Here is a 23,655-nt window from a genome sequence, read left to right as displayed (position 1 = left end):
ATGCTGGAGCTACCAGCAGAACAAACTAACGCTCCTTTAGAATCTTGGAAATCACTCTTGGAAGAAGAACTAGAGGAGGAAAGATATAGGCAGGATGATACTTCCAAGGAAGTGACAATGCATCCACTGCTTCCGCCTGAGGATCCCTGGATCTGGACAGATACCTGGGAAGCTTCTTGTTTAGATGAGAAGCCATCAGATCTATTTCTGGAAGTCCCCACATTTGAACAATCTGAAGAAATACCTCTGGGTGAAGAGACCATTCGCCCGGATGTAATGTTTGGCGACTGAGATAATCCGCTTCCCAATTGTCTATACCTGGGATATGAACCGCAGAGATTAGACAGGAGCTGGATTCCGCCCATACAAGTATTCGAGATACTTCTTTCATAGCCAGAGGGACTGTGAGTCCCTCCTTGATGATTGACATATGCCACGGTTGTGACATTGTCTGTCTGAAAACAAATGAACGACTCTCTCTTTAGAAGAGGCCACGACTGAAGAGCTCTGAAAATCGCACGGAGTTCCAAAATAATGATTGGTAATCTCGCCTCCTGAGATTCCCAAACCCCTTGTGCTGTCAGAGACCCCCATACAGCTCCCCAACCTGTCAGACTTGCATCTGTTGAGATCACAGTCCAGGTCGGAAGAACAAAAGAAGCCCCCTGAACTAAACGATGATGGTCGGTCCACCACGTTAGAGAGTGTCGTACAATCGGTTTTAAAGATATTAATTGTGATATCTTTGTATAATCCTTGCACCACTGGTTCAGCATACAGAGCTGAAGAGGTCGCATGTGAAAACGAGCAAAGGGGATCGCGTCCGATGCAGCAGTCATAAGACCTAGAATTTCCATGCATAAGGCTACCGAAGGGAATGATTGAGACTGAAGGTTTCGACAAGCTGAAACCAATTTTAGACGTCTCTTGTCCGTCAGTGACAGAGTCATGGACACTGAATCTATCTGGACACCTAAAAAGGTTACCCTTGTCTGATGAATCAACAAACTCTTTGGTAAATTGATCCTCCAACTATGTTCTTGAAGAAACGACGCAAGTCGATTCGTATGAGATTCTGCTAAATGTGAAGACTGAGCAAGTACCAAGATATCGTCCAAATAAGGAAATACCACAATACCCTGTTCTCTGATTACAGATAGAAGTGCACCGAGAACTTTTGTAAAAATCCTTGGAGCTGTTGCTAGGCCAAACGGCAGAGCCACAAACTGGTAATGCTTGTCCAGAAAAGAGAATCTCAGAAACTGATAGTGATCTGGATGAATCGGAATATGCAGATATGCATCTTGTAAATCTATTGTGAACATATAATGCCCTTGCTGAACAAAAGGCAGAATAGTCCTTATAGTTACCATTTTGAATGTTGGTATCCTTACATAACGATTCAATATTTTAAAATCCAGAACTGGTCTGAAGGAATTCTCCTTCTTTGGTACAATGAAGAGATTTGAGTAAAACCCCAGCCCCTGTTCCAAAACTGGAACTGGCACAATTACTCCAGTCAACTCTAAGATCTGAAACACATTTCAGAAATGCTTGAGCCTTCACTGGATTTATTGGGACACGGGAAAGAAAAATTTTTCTTGCAGGAGGCCTTATCTTGAAGCCTATTCTGTACCCTTGTGAAACAATATTCTGAATCCAAAGATTGTGAATCGAATTGATCCAAATTTCTTTGAAAAAACGTAATCTGCCCCCTACCAGCTGAGCTGGAATGAGGGCCGCACCTTCATGTGGACTTGGGAGCTGGCTTTGGCTTCCTAAAAGGCTTGGATTTATTCCAGACTGGAAATGGTTTCCAAACTGATACTGCTCCTGTAGGGGAAGGATCAGGTTTTTGTTCCTTATTGTGAGGAAAGGAACGAAAACGATTAGCAGACCTAAATTTACCTTTAGATTTTTTATCCTGTGGTAAAAAAGTTCCTTTCCCCCCAGTAACAGTTGAAATAATAGAATCCAACTGTGAACAAACAATTTATTACCTTGGAAAGAAAGGGAAAGCAAAGTTGACTTAGAAGACATATCAGCATTCTAAGTTTTAAGCCATAACGCTCTTCTAGCTAAAGACATATACCTGACATCAACCCTAATGATATCAAAGATAGCATCACAAATAAAGTTATTAGCCTGTTGAAGAAGATTAACAATGCTATGAGTATTATGATCTGTTACTTGTTGTGCTAAAGCTTCCAACCAGAAAGTTGAAGCTGCAGCAACATCCGCCAAAGATATAGCAGGTCTAAGAAGATTACCTGAACATAAGTAAGCTTTTCTTAGAAAGGATTCAATTTTCCTATCTAAAGGATCCTTAAAGGAAGTACTATCTGCCGTAGGAATAGTAGTACGTTTAGCAAGAGTGGAGATAGCCCCATCAACTTTAGGGATTTTGTCCCAAAACTCTAATCTGTCAGATGGTACAGGATATAATTGCTTAAACCGTTTAGAAGGAGTAAATGAATTACCCAAATTATTCCATTCCCTAGAAATTACTTCAGAAATAGCATCAGGGACGGGAAAAACCTCTGGAATAACTACAGGAGGTTTAAAAACTGTATTCAAATGTTTAGATTTAGTATCAAGAGGACCGGATTCCTCTATTTCTAATGCAATTAAGACTTCTTTAAGTAAAGAATGAATAAATTCCATTTTAAATAAATATGAAGATTTATCAGTATCAACCTCTGAAACAGAATCCTCTGAACCAGAAAAATCATTATCAGAATCAGAATGATGATGTTCATTTAAAAATTCATCTGAAAAATGAGAAGTTTTAAAAGACTTTTTACGTTTACTAGAAGGGGGAATAACAGACATAGCCTTCTTAATAGATTTAGAAACAAAATCTCTTATGTTAACAGGAACACCCTGAATATTAGATGTTGATGGAACAGCAGCAGGTAATGGAACATTACTAAAGGAAATCTTATCTGCATTAACAAGTTTGTCATGACATTCATTACAAACAACAGCCGGAGGAACAGTTACCATAAAATTGATCAAATTCCTTAAATGACAGTTTCAGGAATGGGAAAAAAATCCCAATGAACAAGCTTCTAGCAAGCAGAAGCAAATAAACAATGAGACTTAAATAATATGCAGACAATAATGACGCCCAGATTTTTTAGCGCCAAAAAAGACGCCCACATTATTTGGCACCTAAATGCTTTAAGCGCCAAAAATGACGCCACATCCGGTGACGGCGACATTTTTGCCGCAAAAACGTCAAAAAAATTACGCAACTTCCGGCGACAGGTATGACGCCAGAAATGACAAGGAAAAATTTTTTGCGCCAAAAAAGTCCGCGCCAAGAATGACGCAATAAAATGAAGTATTTTCAGCCCCCGCGAGCCTAACAGCCCACAGGAAAAAAAAGTCAAATTTTAAGGTAAGAAAAAATTGATTATTCAAATGCATTATCCCAAATAATGAAACTGACTGTCTGAAATAAGGAATGTTGAACATCCTGAATCAAGGCAAATACATGTTTAAACACATATATTTAGAACTTTATATAAAAGTGCCCAACCATAGCTTAGAGTGTCACAAAAATAAGACTTACTTACCCCAGGACACTCATCTACATGTAGTAGAAAGCCAAACCAGTACTGAAACGAGAATCAGTAGAGGTAATGGTATATATAAGAGTATATCGTCGATCTGAAAAGGGAGGTAAGAGATGAATCTCTACGACCGATAACAGAGAACCTATGAAATAGACCCCGTAGAAGGAGATCATTGAATTCAAATAGGCAATACTCTCTTCACATCCCTCTGACATTCACTGCACACTGAGAGGAAAACCGGGCTCCAGCCTGCTGCGAAGCGCATATCAACAAAGAATCTAGCACAAACTTACTTCACCACCTCCATGGGAGGCAAAGTTTGTAAAACTGAATTGTGGGTGTGGTGAGGGGTGTATTTATAGGCATTTTGAGGTTTGGGAAACCTTGCCCCTCCTGGTAGGAATGTATATCCCATACGTCACTAGCTCATGGACTCTTGCTAATTACATGAAAGAAACTGTTTATTAAAAAAATAATATCACAACACTCACATTTATAAACCTCAATCTGTATGAGGTAAGATATACAATGTTTGCAGATAACTGTCATCTTATTATAGCTGAAATAGCCGGAAAAGTTTGTGCAGTAGAGAGAATGTTTCGGTACAGTTACCCAATTTAATCTTACGACCAGGTAGAAAACAATACTGTTCGAGATGGGCCAGGAATGCATGCCAACAAGTTACACCTTGCACGTTTCAAAGTATCAGATTTACTTCTTCATTAGAGGTAATAAGCCTATATTGCATTCCTTGCTTATTTTTTTATATGAAATTTATATATAGAAAATTATAAAGTGGGATATTCACATGTGAAGCTCAATGATCAGTATTGCAGATACTTAGTACCGTGCACACTGAAAATGGCAAACATGTTTTAGAGTTTGCTAACGCACTCCACTACGTGGGCACGTAGTTCTATAATTGGAGCACCACATCACTGACTTCTGAGACAAATTGAGGGAGCAAAAGTTGCAGACCCGACTGTTCCTCTGTAATCTTGAAATGAGATGCCAGTTGGACAGAGTCTAGACAAATAGTCTCCAGCCACTTTTGTTTGGTTTCAGGCCCCATAGGCAAGTAGAGGGTATAGCGATTACTGTGTCATCCCAAGTTTGCATTCCAGAACCAGCTGCACTCTCATCTTGGCCAGCCTGGAGCTCTGCAGCACAAATCAAGGCCCCTGAAGACTCAGGGCCACCGGCACCTCCCATTGTCACAATGCAACTCAACAGCTCAATTGATTTCATTACCTCTCCGCTTAGCCCAAGGGATTCCGGCGGGTGGTTATGCTTCTTTGTGGAGTGGAATCTTTGTAGCACTGCATTTCGCAAGGGTCTTTTCTCTTTTAGTGTATAATGCGGCTGACTTAGGACTATAATAGTAGTCAGTCCTATGCCGGTGCTTGTAGTCAAACTAAAATTTGGAGTATTTCTTGCTCCATGCTCCGGAAGTGGCCACGCAGTAGCCGGGCCATTTCAGACTCCCGTCTATCAAGAGCCCCATTTAAGAGAAAGGTATGCTCGCTACAATAAAACTCTGTTCCTCCTGCTGAATCCTCTTAGAAGGCTGCCACCTGAGGTCCCAGCGGTCATACATTCAGCAAATTTGGAGTAGATGCTGAATACCTGCTATAATAATCATCGGATTAGAGAGAGAGAGAGAGAGAGACATACACACACTATATATATATATATATATATATATATATATATATATATATATGTATATTGTGTGTGTGTATATATAATAATCTTTTAAACAACTGTGTAAGATGGAAGAGCACTTATAAACATAATACTACAATATGCACAGAAATGTATCTGTAGATTTATTTTACAAAGGAAAACCAGCAGCAGTGTACTCACTCAAACATTCTCACGGAGTACATGCAGACATCTGAAACCTGACCCAGAGAGCATTACCAATAGACCTCCTCTCACACACAAATGTTCCGGTCAGAAATTTTTATGACACCTATCCTAAAGAGCCGACAGCAGCCTCATGTAAACAGTGAATCTTTTCTTGTATTATAGATTCACTGTTTACTGTTGCGGTCTCTGATGCATGTTTCCTCTCTGTCAGACCCCTAACCCAAACGAGCATTTGAGGGTTGCTATTAGATACAGTAAGTCAAAAGTTTTACAGCAACCCTCAAATGCTCGTTTGGGCTAGGGGTCTGACAGAGAGGAAACATGCAGCAGAGACCGCAACAGTAAACAGTGAATCTATAATACAAGAAAAGATTCACTGTTTACATGAGGCTGCTGTCGGCTCTTTAGGATAGGTGTCATAAAAATTCCTGACCGGAACATTTGTGTGTGAGAGGAGGTCTATTGTTAATGCTCTCTGTGTCAGATATCTGCGCAGTGTGCACAGCAAGTCCTGATGTGGTGTAGCTGGGGGCTGTAACCAGATTAATCCTGACACAAATGCTGTCGGCTCGTCTGCTATGTGAGAGAGGCGGGGTCATGTGACGTTGCGCGATGATGTCACCCCTGAATCGATTCTGATCTGCACTGCATCGATGCAGCATCGTTAACAGGCTGCATCGCGATGCATCACAGAATCGATTATTTTAGGCACCCCTAAAAATAACCCTTTGTATCCTTAACCGCTGAACACAAACCTTAAAAAAGAAAAAGCTTTTAGTTGATGGTTATATAAAAAATAAAAACATAAATAAAAAAAAACATTTTATAAATTATATTTAGGGCTACAAAGACAATGCTTGCATTTATATCCAATACTTCCAGGGGTTATCAAGGGGTAACCCATCAAAATAGACCATCCTCATTTCTTAAAGAACCATAAAACCTTGTGGACCAACATGTGCTCAGAATTATTTTGCGACAATATTTATAACAATATGCTGCCAAAATATGGTTCGTCATCCAAGAGTCCACCTAGTTAGATTTTAACAGACCAAAGTATTTTATCAGTCGATTTTCTTAGAAGGTAATACCTCTTTTAATCCTTTAGATAGGAAAATGTAATCTTATCTAAGGAAAGCTTATTTACATTCTGGCTATATTCTCAGACCTGCCATTTCTATGGCTGATGTTGCGGCTGCATCAACTTTTTGGTTGGATAGCTTAGCACAACGGGATAAAGATTCTGATTTGCATAGCATTGTTAGTTTGCTTCAACATGCTAATCATTTTATCTGTGATGCTTTTTTTGATATCATCAAGATAGATGTTAAATCTATGTCTTTGGCTTTTTTTTTTAATTTTCAAAGAGCTTTATTGAAATAAAATGAGGTTTTACAGCAGAACGTGAAAATACATGGAATACTTCAAAGATGTTACAAAACAATACGTCATTAATTAAGCCATGCATCAACTATAATTGTATAATACTCATACATTTCGCTGCAAAACTAAACGGTTATGAATTAAAGCAGTGGGTCTGAAATCTGTAAATATATTGTAGGGATGTTCCTACCTCTGCTTTTGCGGGTGAGATCTGTTATATAAAAGACCATAAGTATCAAATTAATCATTGAACCTCATTACTACCCCAATTGTGGGCCCTATATGAGTAAAGGTACTATGGGGGTTGATTGTAAGTAAAGCATAAGAAAGACAAAATGATAAAAGACAAAAACAAAGAACAAATTAGGAGAATATAAAGGAAGAATTATATGAAACGGATATTTTAAAACAGATAAATTGGAGGACCAAAATTGAGCCAACAGTTGATCTTATAAAGAATATTTAAACATGACACCTCATACCTCTATGGGTCTTATCATTGGATATTGCCTTTTTTTTTTTTTTTTTTTTTTAATATATGAATACACAAGTGGGAGAGAGTTAAATTATACCCGCTTTTTGGTTTAAAAATGTTTTAGGTTAGGAATTGAGGGCTAGCTATTTGTGACACTATATTTTCCCCAGTGGCTAGAGTTTTCTGACATGTCAGTGTAGCCATCAAGTGAATCTGGGCACAGTGAGTTTGGAAATCTTACGCTTCACAGCTAGGGTATTTAGGGGTAGTCACTTAAGCCCTCAAGCTACAAAAGAAATATCTTCCCCTTAAGCAATGATATTCTGCTATCCTCTATTTCGCGGCCCCGGCCGCAATCCGCAAAAAGATATTTTAAGACATAGGGACAGTGCATTATTAAGCGATTGCAATATTTATCCTATTACCGCAATTAACAATCTCTCACCAAGAAGCTGTTATGGCCAATGTATGAGCTGTATAACATTAGGGGTGAACATAAAAACTGAATAAACTGTATATCAAACACAGATCAAAACTAATTAACATGACAACTTTACATGGTTACCGACATTTCCATTACAAGAATTTGATGGCCCTATTGATAAGTTAAGTCGATATCAGCCCCCTATAACTGCCTGATCATGTAGGCTGGCTTCTGGACTAGCTAGAGATATTCTTTGCGGAGGTCTACCCAACCAAGTCTTTCGGGACGAGAGTCTTATTAGCATGTCGGCATGCTGCAGTTCAAATGGGAGTATGATCAGTGTGAAGCCATGCTGCCCATCCGGGTCTATAAGCTTTCCTCTGCGGTCATTCCACCTGGGTACTATATGGCAAAAGGCCTGATGACCTATCGATCTTAATTGTCCAGGGAGCCCCTTCCTCTAAGGACTCTGGCTCCAATTGGAAGCCATCCTCGAGTTGGAATAAATCCAAGCCTTATAAGAAACCAAAGCCAGCCCCCAAGACTGTATGAAGGTGCGGCCCTCAATCCAGTTCTGTTGGTGGGGGGGCAGATGGAAATTATTTCAAGACGTTTGGGCAGGTTCCGTTCAGAATCATTGGATTCAGAATATTGTCTCTCAGGGGTATCAAATAGGTTTAAGAATAAGACCTCCTGTGAGAAGATTTTTTTCTCTCTCCAACAAATCCTGTGAAAGCTCAGGCCTTTCTGTAGTGTGTTTCAGATCTAGAGCTTTCAGGGGTAATTGTATAAGTTCCACTTCTGGAACAGGGTCTGGGTTTTTATTCAAATCTATTCATTGTCCCGAAGAAGGAAAATTCTTCAGACCAGTTCTGGATCTGAAGTTTTTGAATCAATTTGTAAGGGTCCCAACTTTCAAGATGGTGACTATAAGGAATATTCTGCCTTTTGTTCAGCAAGGTCATTACATGTCCTCAATAGACTTACAGTATGCGTATCTTCACATTCCGATTCATCCAGACCACTATCGGTTTCTGAGATTCTCTTTTCAAGACCAGCATTACCAATTTGTTGCTCTTCCATTTGGCCTAGCAACAGCTCCAAGAATCTTTTTGAAGGTTCTCGGGGCCCTTCTATCTGTAATCAGAGAGCAGGGTATTTCGGTGTTTCCTTATTTGGACAATATCTTGGTACTGGCTCAATCTTTTCATTTAGCAAAATCTCACACAAATCAACTTTGTGTTGTTTCTTCAAAAGCATGGTTGGAGGATCAATTTACCAAAGAGTTTCTTGATTCCTCAGGCAAGGGTCAACGTTTTAGGTTTCCAGATTGATTCAGTGTCCATGACTCTGTCTTTAACAGACAAGAGACGAATTAAATTGGTTTCTGCCTATCAAAACCTTCAGTCTCGATCATTCCCTTCAGTGGCTATGTGCATGGAAGTTTTAGGTCTCATGACTGCAGCATCGGACGCGATCCCCTTTGCTCGTTTTCATATGAGACCTCTGCAGCTTTGCATGTTGAATCAATAGTGCAGGGATTATACTCAGATATCACAATTGATATACTTAAATCCCAACATTCAACTCTCTCTGTCCTGGTGGTTGGACCATCATCAGATTATTCAAGGGGCCTCTTTTGTTTGTCCTTCCTGGACTGTGATTTCAACAGATGTAAGTCTCACAGGTTGGGGAGCTGTCTGGGGGTCTCCGACAGAACAAGGAGTTTTGAATCCTCAAGAGGCAAGGTTACCAATCAATATTTTATAACTCTGTGCTATTTTAAGGGCTATTCAGGCTTGGCCTCTATTAAAGAGAAAATCATTCATTTGTTTTCAGACAGACAATATCACAACTGTGGCATATGTCAATCACTCGCAGTCCTTTAGCCATGAAAGAAGTATCTTGGATAGTTTCTTGGGCGGAATCCAACTCCTGTCTAATTTCTGCGAAACATATCCCAGGTGTACACAATTGGGAAGCGGATTATCTCAGTCATCAGTCTTTACATCCAGGGGAGAGGTCTCTCCATCCAGATGTATTTTGTCAGATTGTACAGATGGGGGGTCTTCCCGAAATAGATCTGATGGCTTCCCATCTAAACAAAAAGCTTCCCAGGTACCTTTACAGGTCCAGAGATCCTTAGGCGGAGATGGTGGATGCGTTAGCAGTTCCTTGGTTTTACCAACCTGCTTACATTTTTCCGCCTCTAGTTCTTCTTCCAAGGGTGATCTCCAAGATCATGGAACAATTACATGTGTTTCTGATAGCACCAGCATGGCCTCACAGGTTTTGGTATGAGAATCTTGTCCGGATGTCCAGTTGCCAACCTTGGCCACTTCCTTTAAGGCCAGACCTTCTGTCTCAAGGGCCGTTTTTCCATGAGGATCTCAAATCGCTTAATTTGACAGTATGGAAATTGAACGCTTAGTGCTTAGTCATAGAGGTTTCTCTGACTCAGTGATTAATACTATGCTACAGGATCGTAAGTCTGTTTCAAGGAAGATTTATTATCGGGTTTGGAAGACTTACATTTCATGGTGTTCTTCTCATAAATTCTCTTGGCATTCTTTCAGAATTCCTAGAATTTTACAGTTACTTCAGGATGGTTTGGATAAAGGTTTGTCTGCAAGTACTTTGAATGGACAAATCTCTGCTCTTTCTGTTTTATTTCATAGAAAGATTGCTAAACTTCCTGATACTCACTGTTTTGTTCAGGCTTTGGTTTGTATCAAGCCTGTTATTAAATCAATCTCTCCTCTTTGAGTCTTAATTTGGTGTTGAAGGCTATGCAGGCTCCTCATTTTGAGCCTATGCATTCTTTGGATATTAAACCACTTTCTTGGAAAGTGTTGTTTATTTTGGCTATCTCTTCAGCTAGAAGAGTTTCTGAATTGTCTGCTCTCTCTTGTGAGTCTTCTTTTCTGATTTTTCATCAGGATAAGGCTGTTTTGCGGACTTCGTTTAAATTTCTTCCTAATTATAACAACATTAGTAGGGAAATTGTTGTTCCTTCCTTGTGTCCTAATACATTTAAGGAGATAAACTAGGGCTGCAACTAACTATTTTCATAATCGATTAATCGGCCGATTATTTTTTCGATTAATCGGATTAAAAAAATAAAATAATTTGTTCTTATATTAAAATAAAATCCACATACTGAGTGTTACAAATATAAACATCAGACTAAATTTTTAGAATTAAACAAAACCACAAACTGTTTGAAAAGAGGTAGAACTAGAAAGAGAGAGACTATTTATTACATTCTGTTATTCAGTCTTTCAGAAAATTTGCATTGAGATACAAAAATGTCAACATGCCTACATGTTCCTGGCTTAGGCTGGCTCTCTTTTTACAAGCTATTTTGCCTGCATCCGAGAAGAGGCGCTCAGAGGGTGTTGAGGTGCCTGAGATGCATAAGTAGGGTTTTTTCAAATTTCGCCAAGGTGGGATATTTATCTTTGTTAGCTCTTCACCAATTCAAAGGGCCTCTTAACAAAGTAAGCCTGGACTTCATTCTAACATGAAAATATCTTGAATATCTATATGCAGTGGTAAATAATCAGCTACACATTACAATTAATTATAAATATATAAAAAAAAAAAAAAAAAGTCAAAAGTGTTAAGGACTATGGGGCCGATTTTATCAAGGGCCAAATGGCTCCTGATGCGCCTTTTTCCGCGCAAACTTTCGGTTTTATTTTTGTAGACTATTGCTTTTATACCACTTTTTTTATTTGTAATGAAGATTCCCTTCACATCAGATTATCATTTCATATAAAAAGTAAGACCGCTGCTCCACAACTGGTCCGCTGCCTCTGAGGCTGCGGTCTGCAATCCGCCCGATCCTATACAATTGGGCTGATTGACACCTCCTGCTAGCGGCCGATTGGCTGCGAATCCGCAGGGGGCAGGATTGCACAAGCAGTTCACCAGCATACGCTGTCGGCATTCAGCATTGTCTGTCGGACATGATACGCTACAGCGTATCATGTCGGACAGACAATGATAAATCAGCCCCTTTATATCAATAGCAGAACAAAGCCGAACACATGTATCTTTACAGTACATATAATCAGCAATAGCAATTGATCCACTAATAATTCTGCAAACTGAAAAAAGTGCACATCAATTCAAATAACTCCCATCAATTTAGGGCTAGGTTTTAAATAACAAGCTTGGCACTCTATTATGCAAAGCAAAGTCCCAAATCACTTGATTCAATATAAACAATCCAAATGATGACTCCTATTATTTCTGGGTTGCACATAGGCCAGGAGTAGTTGTAAACTTATACTGTCCTGAAAAAGTGAAAAGTAAACGTCTGTAGACATCATTTAGTCTAAGGGCATAACCATAAAACACAATACCATGTGCAGGAGCTCATTGGAGGGAAGCAGCTGGTGTTGTGCACAGACCAACAAATTGCAAACCAACTAATCGATTATTAGATTCGTTGACAACTATTTTAATGATCGATTATTATCTATTATTATTTAAAATGATTAGTTGTTGCAGCTCTAAAATAAACTATATTCCTAAAATAACTGATTGAAGCAAATACACTAACTTCAACTATCATGAAAAATAGAATATTGAATCAGAAACTTAACTACAAAGATGATTAAATTGCACATTTCAAAACTGCAAAAATTGGCTTGATAATAGCGACAGGGACACTGAACACAATTTTTTTCTTTCGTGATTCAGATAAAGCAAGCAATTTTAAGAAACTTTCTAATTTACTCCTATTATCAATTTTTATTAATTCTCTTGGTATCTTTATTTGAAAAGCAAGTATGTAAGTTTAGAAGCCGACCCATTTTTGGTAAACAACCTTGATTGTTCTTGCCGATTGGTGGATTAATTCACCCACCAATAAACAACTGCTGTCCAGGTCTGAACCAAAAAGTGTCTGGTTCCTTAGCTTAGATGCCTTCTTTTTCAAATAAAGATAGTAAGAGAACGAATTAAAATTGATAATAGGAGTAAATTAGAAAGTTGCTAAAAATTGCATGCTCTGAGTCATGAAAGAAAAAAACTGGGATCAGTATCCCTTTAATATTTTGCTCATAAACCCTTTAAGACCATTGAAAGGAATCAGGTAAACCAATAATTATAACAAACCGTCAAATAACAATTTATTACAATTCCTGATTCACCCAGCATTATTGTCGACAGATAAGACCAGGTGGTCATCAAACTACAAAAAGGCAATTGATTAGTTTACCTGATTAAATAAAAATAGACATTTTAAATAAATGTGAGATGTAAATTATATCAGCCTTGATATTTAAAGTAAGTTAATTTCATACATCACCAAAAGGAAATAAATTATCCCCTTGTAATTAGGGATCAAGCTGTCAGTTCATAGGTCTGTCCGAATAGGCTAAGATAGCCTCAGCAGTTATATTCCAAAATTATAATCCCACTAGTCTCGGACCTCTGTAGATGATTACAAAATCACCAACTCCATATAGGATTTGACCAGTTACAAATACAGTACAGGAAAAATGAGGTGCAGGCTCCAAAGTCTCCAGCGTCTCAGTTGTGCATCCAAAGCTTCTCCTTCCTCTCCACCTTTCCCGAATTGCAGGGACGCAGAGGAACTTCACTCAGCGCACTACCCATTGCGTAAGGATGTCAGTTGCACTAACCCAATGAGCACAAAATGCGATTTGCACTCTAGCAATCGCATTTACTTTCAACTTGTAATATAAGCACTTTTTCCGTTGCACGCAAAAACCCAATATCACTCACGCTCAACAGCTCCACTTGTAATCTAGCCCTTGGTTTGAATAGAAGTAATTGATTATGTGGAGTGTTGGCTATAGTAATACATAAAATGTGAATGGTAGACATTCAGAGAGGAAGGTTACAAGTGCAATGTCTCACAGATCAGTGTTGAAACTTGTTTAAATTAATATATGTATATTAGAGATCTCAAAGTTAAGCATTTAGGATAGATAAAAACATGAAATACAAAAACAAACATACCTTACAAACAGCAACAAAAGATAACTGAGAAGTAAATTCAGTATTCACCAGAAAAGTCAGCAGATTGTTTTGTTGTATAGGATTAGGATGTTTATACAGTTTTGAGCACTAGATGGCAGTAGTGTTTGCACAGTGTATAACATTATTAAAAGCATTTTTGCTATCATATAGAGCTAAAGACACTCATACATTTCTAAGTCTACCTAAGTATGCTTTTTAACAAAGGGAATAAAGTAAATTTGATCATTGCAGTGACATACAGAACAGAGAGCACATTTTCTAAACCTATATTAAATTGCTGTGCTATTAAAATGTTGTGTTAAATCTTTTTTGTTTTTTTCATGTCAGATTGTACAGATGGGGGGTCTTCCCGAAATAGATCTGATGGCTTCCCATCTAAACAAAAAGCTTCCCAGGTACCTTTACAGGTCCAGAGATCCTTAGGCGGAGATGGTGGATGCGTTAGCAGTTCCTTGGTTTTACCAACCTGCTTACATTTTTCCGCCTCTAGTTCTTCTTCCAAGGGTGATCTCCAAGATCATGGAACAATTACATGTGTTTCTGATAGCACCAGCATGGCCTCACAGGTTTTGGTATGAGAATCTTGTCCGGATGTCCAGTTGCCAACCTTGGCCACTTCCTTTAAGGCCAGACCTTCTGTCTCAAGGGCCGTTTTTCCATGAGGATCTCAAATCGCTTAATTTGACAGTATGGAAATTGAACGCTTAGTGCTTAGTCATAGAGGTTTCTCTGACTCAGTGATTAATACTATGCTACAGGATCGTAAGTCTGTTTCAAGGAAGATTTATTATCGGGTTTGGAAGACTTACATTTCATGGTGTTCTTCTCATAAATTCTCTTGGCATTCTTTCAGAATTCCTAGAATTTTACAGTTACTTCAGGATGGTTTGGATAAAGGTTTGTCTGCAAGTACTTTGAATGGACAAATCTCTGCTCTTTCTGTTTTATTTCATAGAAAGATTGCTAAACTTCCTGATACTCACTGTTTTGTTCAGGCTTTGGTTTGTATCAAGCCTGTTATTAAATCAATCTCTCCTCTTTGAGTCTTAATTTGGTGTTGAAGGCTATGCAGGCTCCTCATTTTGAGCCTATGCATTCTTTGGATATTAAACCACTTTCTTGGAAAGTGTTGTTTATTTTGGCTATCTCTTCAGCTAGAAGAGTTTCTGAATTGTCTGCTCTCTCTTGTGAGTCTTCTTTTCTGATTTTTCATCAGGATAAGGCTGTTTTGCGGACTTCGTTTAAATTTCTTCCTAATTATAACAACATTAGTAGGGAAATTGTTGTTACTTCCTTGTGTCCTAATACATTTAAGGAGATAAACTAGGGCTGCAACTAACTATTTTCATAATCGATTAATCGGCCGATTATTTTTTCGATTAATCGGATTAAAAAAATAAAATAATTTGTTCTTATATTAAAATAAAATCCACATACTGAGTGTTACAAATATAAACATCAGACTAAATTTTTAGAATTAAACAAAACCACAAACTGTTTGAAAAGAGGTAGAACTAGAAAGAGAGAGACTATTTATTACATTCTGTTATTCAGTCTTTCAGAAAATTTGCATTGAGATACAAAAATGTCAACATGCCTACATGTTCCTGGCTTAGGCTGGCTCTCTTTTTACAAGCTATTTTGCCTGCATCCGAGAAGAGGCGCTCAGAGGGTGTTGAGGTGCCTGAGATGCATAAGTAGGGTTTTTTCAAATTTCGCCAAGGTGGGATATTTATCTTTGTTAGCTCTTCACCAATTCAAAGGGCCTCTTAACAAAGTAAGCCTGGACTTCATTCTAACATGAAAATATCTTGAATATCTATATGCAGTGGTAAATAATCAGCTACACATTACAATTAATTATAAATATATAAAAAAAAAAAAAAAAAGTCAAAAGTGTTAAGGACTATGGGGCCGATTTTATCAAGGGCCAAATGGCTCCTGATGCGCCTTTTTCCGCGCAAACTTTCGGTTTTATTTTTGTAGACTATTGCTTTTATACCACTTTTTTTATTTGTAATGAAGATTCCCTTCACATCAGATTATCATTTCATATAAAAAGTAAGACCGCTGCTCCACAACTGGTCCGCTGCCTCTGAGGCTGCGGTCTGCAATCCGCCCGATCCTATACAATTGGGCTGATTGACACCTCCTGCTAGCGGCCGATTGGCTGCGAATCCGCAGGGGGCAGGATTGCACAAGCAGTTCACCAGCATACGCTGTCGGCATTCAGCATTGTCTGTCGGACATGATACGCTACAGCGTATCATGTCGGACAGACAATGATAAATCAGCCCCTTTATATCAATAGCAGAACAAAGCCGAACACATGTATCTTTACAGTACATATAATCAGCAATAGCAATTGATCCACTAATAATTCTGCAAACTGAAAAAAGTGCACATCAATTCAAATAACTCCCATCAATTTAGGGCTAGGTTTTAAATAACAAGCTTGGCACTCTATTATGCAAAGCAAAGTCCCAAATCACTTGATTCAATATAAACAATCCAAATGATGACTCCTATTATTTCTGGGTTGCACATAGGCCAGGAGTAGTTGTAAACTTATACTGTCCTGAAAAAGTGAAAAGTAAACGTCTGTAGACATCATTTAGTCTAAGGGCATAACCATAAAACACAATACCATGTGCAGGAGCTCATTGGAGGGAAGCAGCTGGTGTTGTGCACAGACCAACAAATTGCAAACCAACTAATCGATTATTAGATTCGTTGACAACTATTTTAATGATCGATTATTATCTATTATTATTTAAAATGATTAGTTGTTGCAGCTCTAAAATAAACTATATTCCTAAAATAACTGATTGAAGCAAATACACTAACTTCAACTATCATGAAAAATAGAATATTGAATCAGAAACTTAACTACAAAGATGATTAAATTGCACATTTCAAAACTGCAAAAATTGGCTTGATAATAGCGACAGGGACACTGAACACAATTTTTTTCTTTCGTGATTCAGATAAAGCAAGCAATTTTAAGAAACTTTCTAATTTACTCCTATTATCAATTTTTATTAATTCTCTTGGTATCTTTATTTGAAAAGCAAGTATGTAAGTTTAGAAGCCGACCCATTTTTGGTAAACAACCTTGATTGTTCTTGCCGATTGGTGGATTAATTCACCCACCAATAAACAACTGCTGTCCAGGTCTGAACCAAAAAGTGTCTGGTTCCTTAGCTTAGATGCCTTCTTTTTCAAATAAAGATAGTAAGAGAACGAATTAAAATTGATAATAGGAGTAAATTAGAAAGTTGCTAAAAATTGCATGCTCTGAGTCATGAAAGAAAAAAACTGGGATCAGTATCCCTTTAATATTTTGCTCATAAACCCTTTAAGACCATTGAAAGGAATCAGGTAAACCAATAATTATAACAAACCGTCAAATAACAATTTATTACAATTCCTGATTCACCCAGCATTATTGTCGACAGATAAGACCAGGTGGTCATCAAACTACAAAAAGGCAATTGATTAGTTTACCTGATTAAATAAAAATAGACATTTTAAATAAATGTGAGATGTAAATTATATCAGCCTTGATATTTAAAGTAAGTTAATTTCATACATCACCAAAAGGAAATAAATTATCCCCTTGTAATTAGGGATCAAGCTGTCAGTTCATAGGTCTGTCCGAATAGGCTAAGATAGCCTCAGCAGTTATATTCCAAAATTATAATCCCACTAGTCTCGGACCTCTGTAGATGATTACAAAATCACCAACTCCATATAGGATTTGACCAGTTACAAATACAGTACAGGAAAAATGAGGTGCAGGCTCCAAAGTCTCCAGCGTCTCAGTTGTGCATCCAAAGCTTCTCCTTTCTCTCCACCTTTCCCGAATTGCAGGGACGCAGAGGAACTTCACTCAGCGCACTACCCATTGCGTAAGGATGTCAGTTGCACTAACCCAATGAGCACAAAATGCGATTTGCACTCTAGCAATCGCATTTACTTTCAACTTGTAATATAAGCACTTTTTCCGTTGCACGCAAAAACCCAATATCACTCACGCTCAACAGCTCCACTTGTAATCTAGCCCTTGGTTTGAATAGAAGTAATTGATTATGTGGAGTGTTGGCTATAGTAATACATAAAATGTGAATGGTAGACATTCAGAGAGGAAGGTTACAAGTGCAATGTCTCACAGATCAGTGTTGAAACTTGTTTAAATTAATATATGTATATTAGAGATCTCAAAGTTAAGCATTTAGGATAGATAAAAACATGAAATACAAAAACAAACATACCTTACAAACAGCAACAAAAGATAACTGAGAAGTAAATTCAGTATTCACCAGAAAAGTCAGCAGATTGTTTTGTTGTATAGGATTAGGATGTTTATACAGTTTTGAGCACTAGATGGCAGTAGTGTTTGCACAGTGTATAACATTATTAAAAGCATTTTTGCTATCATATAGAGCTAAAGACACTCATACATTTCTAAGTCTACCTAAGTATGCTTTTTAACAAAGGGAATAAAGTAAATTTGATCATTGCAGTGACATACAGAACAGAGAGCACATTTTCTAAACCTATATTAAATTGCTGTGCTATTAAAATGTTGTGTTAAATCTTTTTTGTTTTTTTCATGGAACTTTTCTTCTTTTTTTTTGCAGACTTGTGGCAGCGGACATTGCCTTTTACACAGGAAATGTCAAAGCATTGAAAGGTCTTAAAGATCTAGATCTAAACTTGAGTGAAATCTGGGAACAGAAGAGGTGATGCCTAACCAAATAGAGAAATGTTTTAACTCAGTGACTTTAATCAGTGGACTGGACGTCTTGCTTTCAAGACACTAAAATGAAATCCAAAGTCAAAGGCTGGAAAGCTATCTTTACCAAGAAACTGGATCCAGTCTGACTGTCAGGGATTGCCCTTTACAGAGAGTCCTTCAGCAGCGAACAAATGTTCTGCTGACTAGAACTTTTTCATTTTCTTTGGAAACAGGCTCAGGTTTCTTTGGACCAAATCCAAACAAGTGCATGGCTGTAACACAGCTTCTCTTCATGAAGATCCTCTGTAAATGTTTGTATGACAGGGAAAAAAAATTGCTCTGCAAATATTTTAAATCTCTTATAGTGCAATGACATTTCGGTTTCCTATAGTAATGATGGCACAAACTGCATACACTGTAAATCAAAACTTATAATCTAATATAAATGAGAGTGCTGTCATGAAAAAATATATTTTTACATATATATCTCTTATTTGCAGAAACTATAGGTAAATGGTAATAGTCTTAAAAATGGAAGACGAAGGACAATAAGGGAAGTTCTCTATTTAACCAGTTCCGTTATCTCTTCCTTCATTGGTCAGGAATCTTCCTCTCTTTCCTGGATTTTAACTGTATACAAGCTTTGATCTGCAAGACTCATCTTTTTGATGTTGCGGAATAAGCTCAGATTGAGCTATCCCTGTAGCTATTGGTGCTTTTTGTTTGGATAGTTTGGGGGTGATGCTATAAACTGCTGAAATTTTGAATCAGTATTTTTGTATAATATTTTTTTTTTTTTTTAAATTAAGGTATTTTTGCCTTTACTGTTATTGGTGAAGCAAAAGTATTTATTTGCAGTATCTGCTATCAATATGGATATTTTCTGATTGCGTTTTAAGTAAATTTCACTAAATAATAATTTTAGTCAGTGGTATTTTTTGCAGTTTGAAATCTTTCCAATTTCTGGCTTTGTAAAATAAAATTGTAAAGTGCCTGTCTGACAGTATAAGTGGAAGGAAATAAGCATTAATATTGTATTTTTATCATTCCCTTTACTGCCATAAAGGCATTCAGCATCAATTTTATGGTGACTCCTCCGGCTACAAAGGGGTGTAAAAGTGAAGATTAAACACTCCACTATTAAGTGCCTGTTTGTATTTTGATTGACATGCTCAAAGTCATAATGTTCCACTCCAAGTGAGTACCTACCCTTGTAATTATGTAGATTTTGTTTCTGATTTTTGCTGCTATGGTTTCTTAAGAAAAGCTTGTTTATTTATCATACCATCAACTCATCTAGCCCCTGCTTCCCCTACTTTTACCTATAATAAAATTGTCTAAACAGACAGAAAAAAAGCCTAAATTGGTGTTGAAAAAATGAGTCTTGGTCTGTGTCGTACACAAAATGTTGACTGTTTATTCATTTTAAAAGTTTACATTCATTGTTGAGTATAAATGATACTCCCAATCTGGACATATAAAAGTATTAAAACTGCTTTGCCATGCTTATACAGCCAGGAAACAATTTCAGGTCTTTGAAAACATCACTGAATTCCCAGGACCACAGAACCGCTTTGAAGCTAACTAAAATCCCCAATAAGGACCCTTCACTATTGAACATTAATTGAAAGCTATGCTATAGTCAAGCCATCCCTTTACCAAATTGAAATTATTTTTAACTAGAGCTGGTGCTTTTTTTGCATTTTGTGTTTAAAACTGCAGTTATTTTTTTTTGTTTTGTTTCCTTTTGGAACTCCTAATCACAAAAATGTACTTCCTGGTTACCAAGAACCCAGTACTGTTAATATCCATTGATAGATTTCTGCATGAAAAGCATAACAAAATTATTTTTACAAGGATTAAAACCCCAGCTGACCATCTTAAAAGAACTGAGATGGTAGCAGAATGGAACATCAACAGAGTAATTATTAAGATTATATTATATCTCTGGGAAAAACCTTTGATTGAACTATTTAGACACAGAGGAAGCTGAACATTATTATCACAAGATGCATTCAACAAGCAGGAAATTAATTAGATGTACTTTCTATTCCCCATGATTCTTAAGTTAAAAGATGACAAGGCAGAAAGCAGCAGTGAACCTTATTTGCACTTTGTAAGCCCTACAAAATTGGCATATGCACACTAACATTCTTTCCCATAGTGCAATGTTTTGCACTCAACCACAGAAATTGGTATTTGGAGATTGAGAGAAGCAGCATGGGTAAACAATGCTTAATAATTACAGTAATAAACTCTTGAAAGTCAGGGAGAATTTTATTTATGGATATTACAAGATTGGGGAACATGTTACTTGTAGTATCAATAGTATATAAGATTATTTAAATTACAGCCTTGAAAGATTGGCCCAAATTCTTGAATAATAATTTTGTAAGATGACTCACTACTATTGCAAGTTTTGGCTTTCATCAGTATCCAGGATCAAGTAAGCAGACATGTATGTCTTTGATCATTCAGCTCTTCACAGCTATGATGAGGATTAAACCAGTCTAAAAATGTCTCTCAATCTCTCTGCTCTGCATGTGTTGACCATTTGAACCCACTATGGCAGATTTTTCTGTGGGTGCTGACATATAAGATTGTTGTCCTTTGTCACTTTATTTTAGCTGATATAGTATCAAAACTGTAAGCTTTGTAAATGAAAGTTGCTTCCTAAACTTCCACATAGTTTTAAGACCTGTCACTGAGTTAGCTAAGTTAGTAACAATATTTCATTTGTTTTGTTTTTGCCTCAGTTCTGCTATTAAAAAATTATATGAAAACAAAAATTGGATGCTTTAAAATGCAATTAATGTACATTTCTCTCGCTGTGCTGAACAGTGTAAAATAACAATGGTAGTAAACCCTCAAATATGTCTATTTAAAAACAAGTCATTAATAGCAAATTCAATTGTACTGTGGGTTTGACAAGGAAGACAAAAAAAGTAAATTTTCTTCATGCTTCTGAAAGCATTTTTAAATGCTTTTTCTTTCATAAAATGTGAGAGTCCACAAGATCACATGTTGAGTTATACTCCTGTCCACTAGGAGGAAGCAAAACACCCCTATATACCAGACCTGTAATCCCTCCAGTTCTCCCAGAATCCCTCAGTCATACCTATGACCAAGTAGATAGAAAAAGCTAGAAAAGCAGGAAAGTCAAAGCAGGGCAAATTAAGTCCCTAAAAATTCAGTCATTAACAGTATACAGGTGGCTCTCGGTTTACGCTGTTTCAGAATAACCTTTTTTTTCATTCGTTTGGAAAGCAATGCACTAACTAAAATAGCCAGTAGATGGAGCTGTTCGCTTGTTTTGCAGCAAAGTTATGCAACTTAACAGCCTTAAATTGATCTGTGTACACAGATCAGACCAGATCTATCGAGCAAAATTTAGCAGGTACTTCCCTATTATCTTCCAGTCCAGCTGCTTGAGGTGAGGGTGCCTAACTGCTTATTAATCACTGCAGATTGAAATGCATAGAATAGGTGCAGACCCAATATTATCTAACATGCTAACAATGCAGAGAACTGACTGCAGAAAAATGCAAGTAAAAAAACGTTTTTGTTCATTAAACTTAGTTTGATGATGTGATGATGCAGTCTGTTGTGTAATTATTTTATTAGGTGATGTGTAGCAAATGTTTTTGTTCATAAAACTTGGTTTGATGATGATACAATCTATATTATTAGGTTTGTAATGCTGTTTAGCATTTAAAGTCTTCATTTTAAAGCTTTTAAAATAATGTATTAGGTGTTACTTATGACAATTTTGAGAGAGGCCTGGAACCTAACCCCCTCACTTCCCATTAACTTACATTATAAACTGGGGTTCGATTTACAACGGTTTCGATTTACAACCATTCCTTCTGGAACCTAACCCTGGCGTAAACTGAGGGCTACCTGTATAAAGAAGGGCAGGGTTTGTGGACACTCACTATCATGAAATAAATTAATTTGTCCAGTAAGAATACATTTTGTTTTCTATGAGAACACCACATCTGAGCTTGTATACTCAAGCAGTGAAGTCTTCGAGACCACCGTGTTTAGGTGGGAACAATACAGGTAAGGTAGGAAAGTTACATATCAGGCACTGCTGCCTGCATAACTTTCCTGCCAAAACAAAATTTACACTAGGAAGATGCAAAAACACCCCTACATATCAGAGATTTTAATGCATCCAACTCTCCCAGATTTTGCATCATTGATGGAGTGAGGTGAATTCTGAAAGATATAGAATGTCATTCTCTAACATACTTGCAACCCTTTTTCCTCATCAGAGAGCCTACAAATAGGACAGAGGGTTAGACAGGAGTCTTCAGCAAGGCAGTGTAAATCTTCCAGTGTGAAGATTTCTCAAGCCTCCCAGGTGAAATATCCACCAATCCGCTGGTCTACAGAGTGCTGTTTCTTTCATGCAGATGCTTTGCCCCAGGCGAAATGTGGCCGCTCTTTAAAAGATCCTTGGCACTGTGCTTACACAGATGGGCTTATCTACTGGAAATATTCTTTTGGAACTGAGGTGAGCACAGTAGATACAGTTGCTGACAGGTACAATGCATCTGAGAGCCCACCAGCTATTCATATAAACATGTGTACACATTATTTACCTATTCTGGGAACATGTATACAAGCACCCCGTACATTTTTAGAACAGCTTTGGCAATTTTTAGACATTTTTTAGTTTTTTTTTGCATATTTGAGGTTACTGTCACTTTAAATCCAGTGCTGCCAGAGCTCTTAACGTAGCGTTTCTTTATTCCTCTTCAATATTTTATACCGGATTTTAGGTTAATATTTTGGCTGGCTTTTATCATGCCTCAGACTTCTCCTTCATTATCCCTGAGGTGCAGTAGCCATCTTAACCTATTGGAAGAAGCATTCCAGGAGGTGGTAAGTCACTCTTTGTTGGAGGTGGATGATATTCCTGCTTTGGACAAACAGCCTGTTAAAAAAACTGATAAATTATTTATGGCAGTTTGACAATCTTTCTGAGCTAATTTCTAATGAAGCATCGCTGGAGGAGATCCAGGATTGCTTGAACCTCTTAAGGACTGCAAACTGCTTTATTCCATTTTTGACTGAGCTGGATAGTAATCGCCACAAATGGCAGCGCTCTGGGCTGGGTGTTTCTGAGGGCGCTAGCAGTTTGGTTTCGTTTGTA

The 23,655-nt window shown here is 37.5% G+C and overlaps 1 protein-coding gene across 1 annotated transcript in view; it reads left to right on the top strand.

Moving 5' to 3' along the window:
- The window catches only part of LOC128657675 (vacuolar protein sorting-associated protein 54-like), a 55,660-nt gene extending 34,294 nt beyond the window's left edge, over nucleotides 1-21,366 (top strand). The window contains exon 6 of the mRNA XM_053712072.1: nucleotides 18,397-21,366. Within this exon, the coding sequence (XP_053568047.1) occupies nucleotides 18,397-18,502 (106 nt within the window). The 3' untranslated portion in view covers nucleotides 18,503-21,366. The remainder of the gene's footprint in view (nucleotides 1-18,396) is intronic.
- The last annotated feature ends 2,289 nt before the right edge of the window (nucleotides 21,367-23,655 follow it).

This window comes from Bombina bombina, chromosome 4 (genome assembly GCF_027579735.1).
Source record: "Bombina bombina isolate aBomBom1 chromosome 4, aBomBom1.pri, whole genome shotgun sequence".
NCBI lineage: Eukaryota > Metazoa > Chordata > Amphibia > Anura > Bombinatoridae > Bombina > Bombina bombina.
Note: the sequence above shows the minus strand (reverse complement) of the source record. Positions and strands in the feature narration are given on the sequence as shown.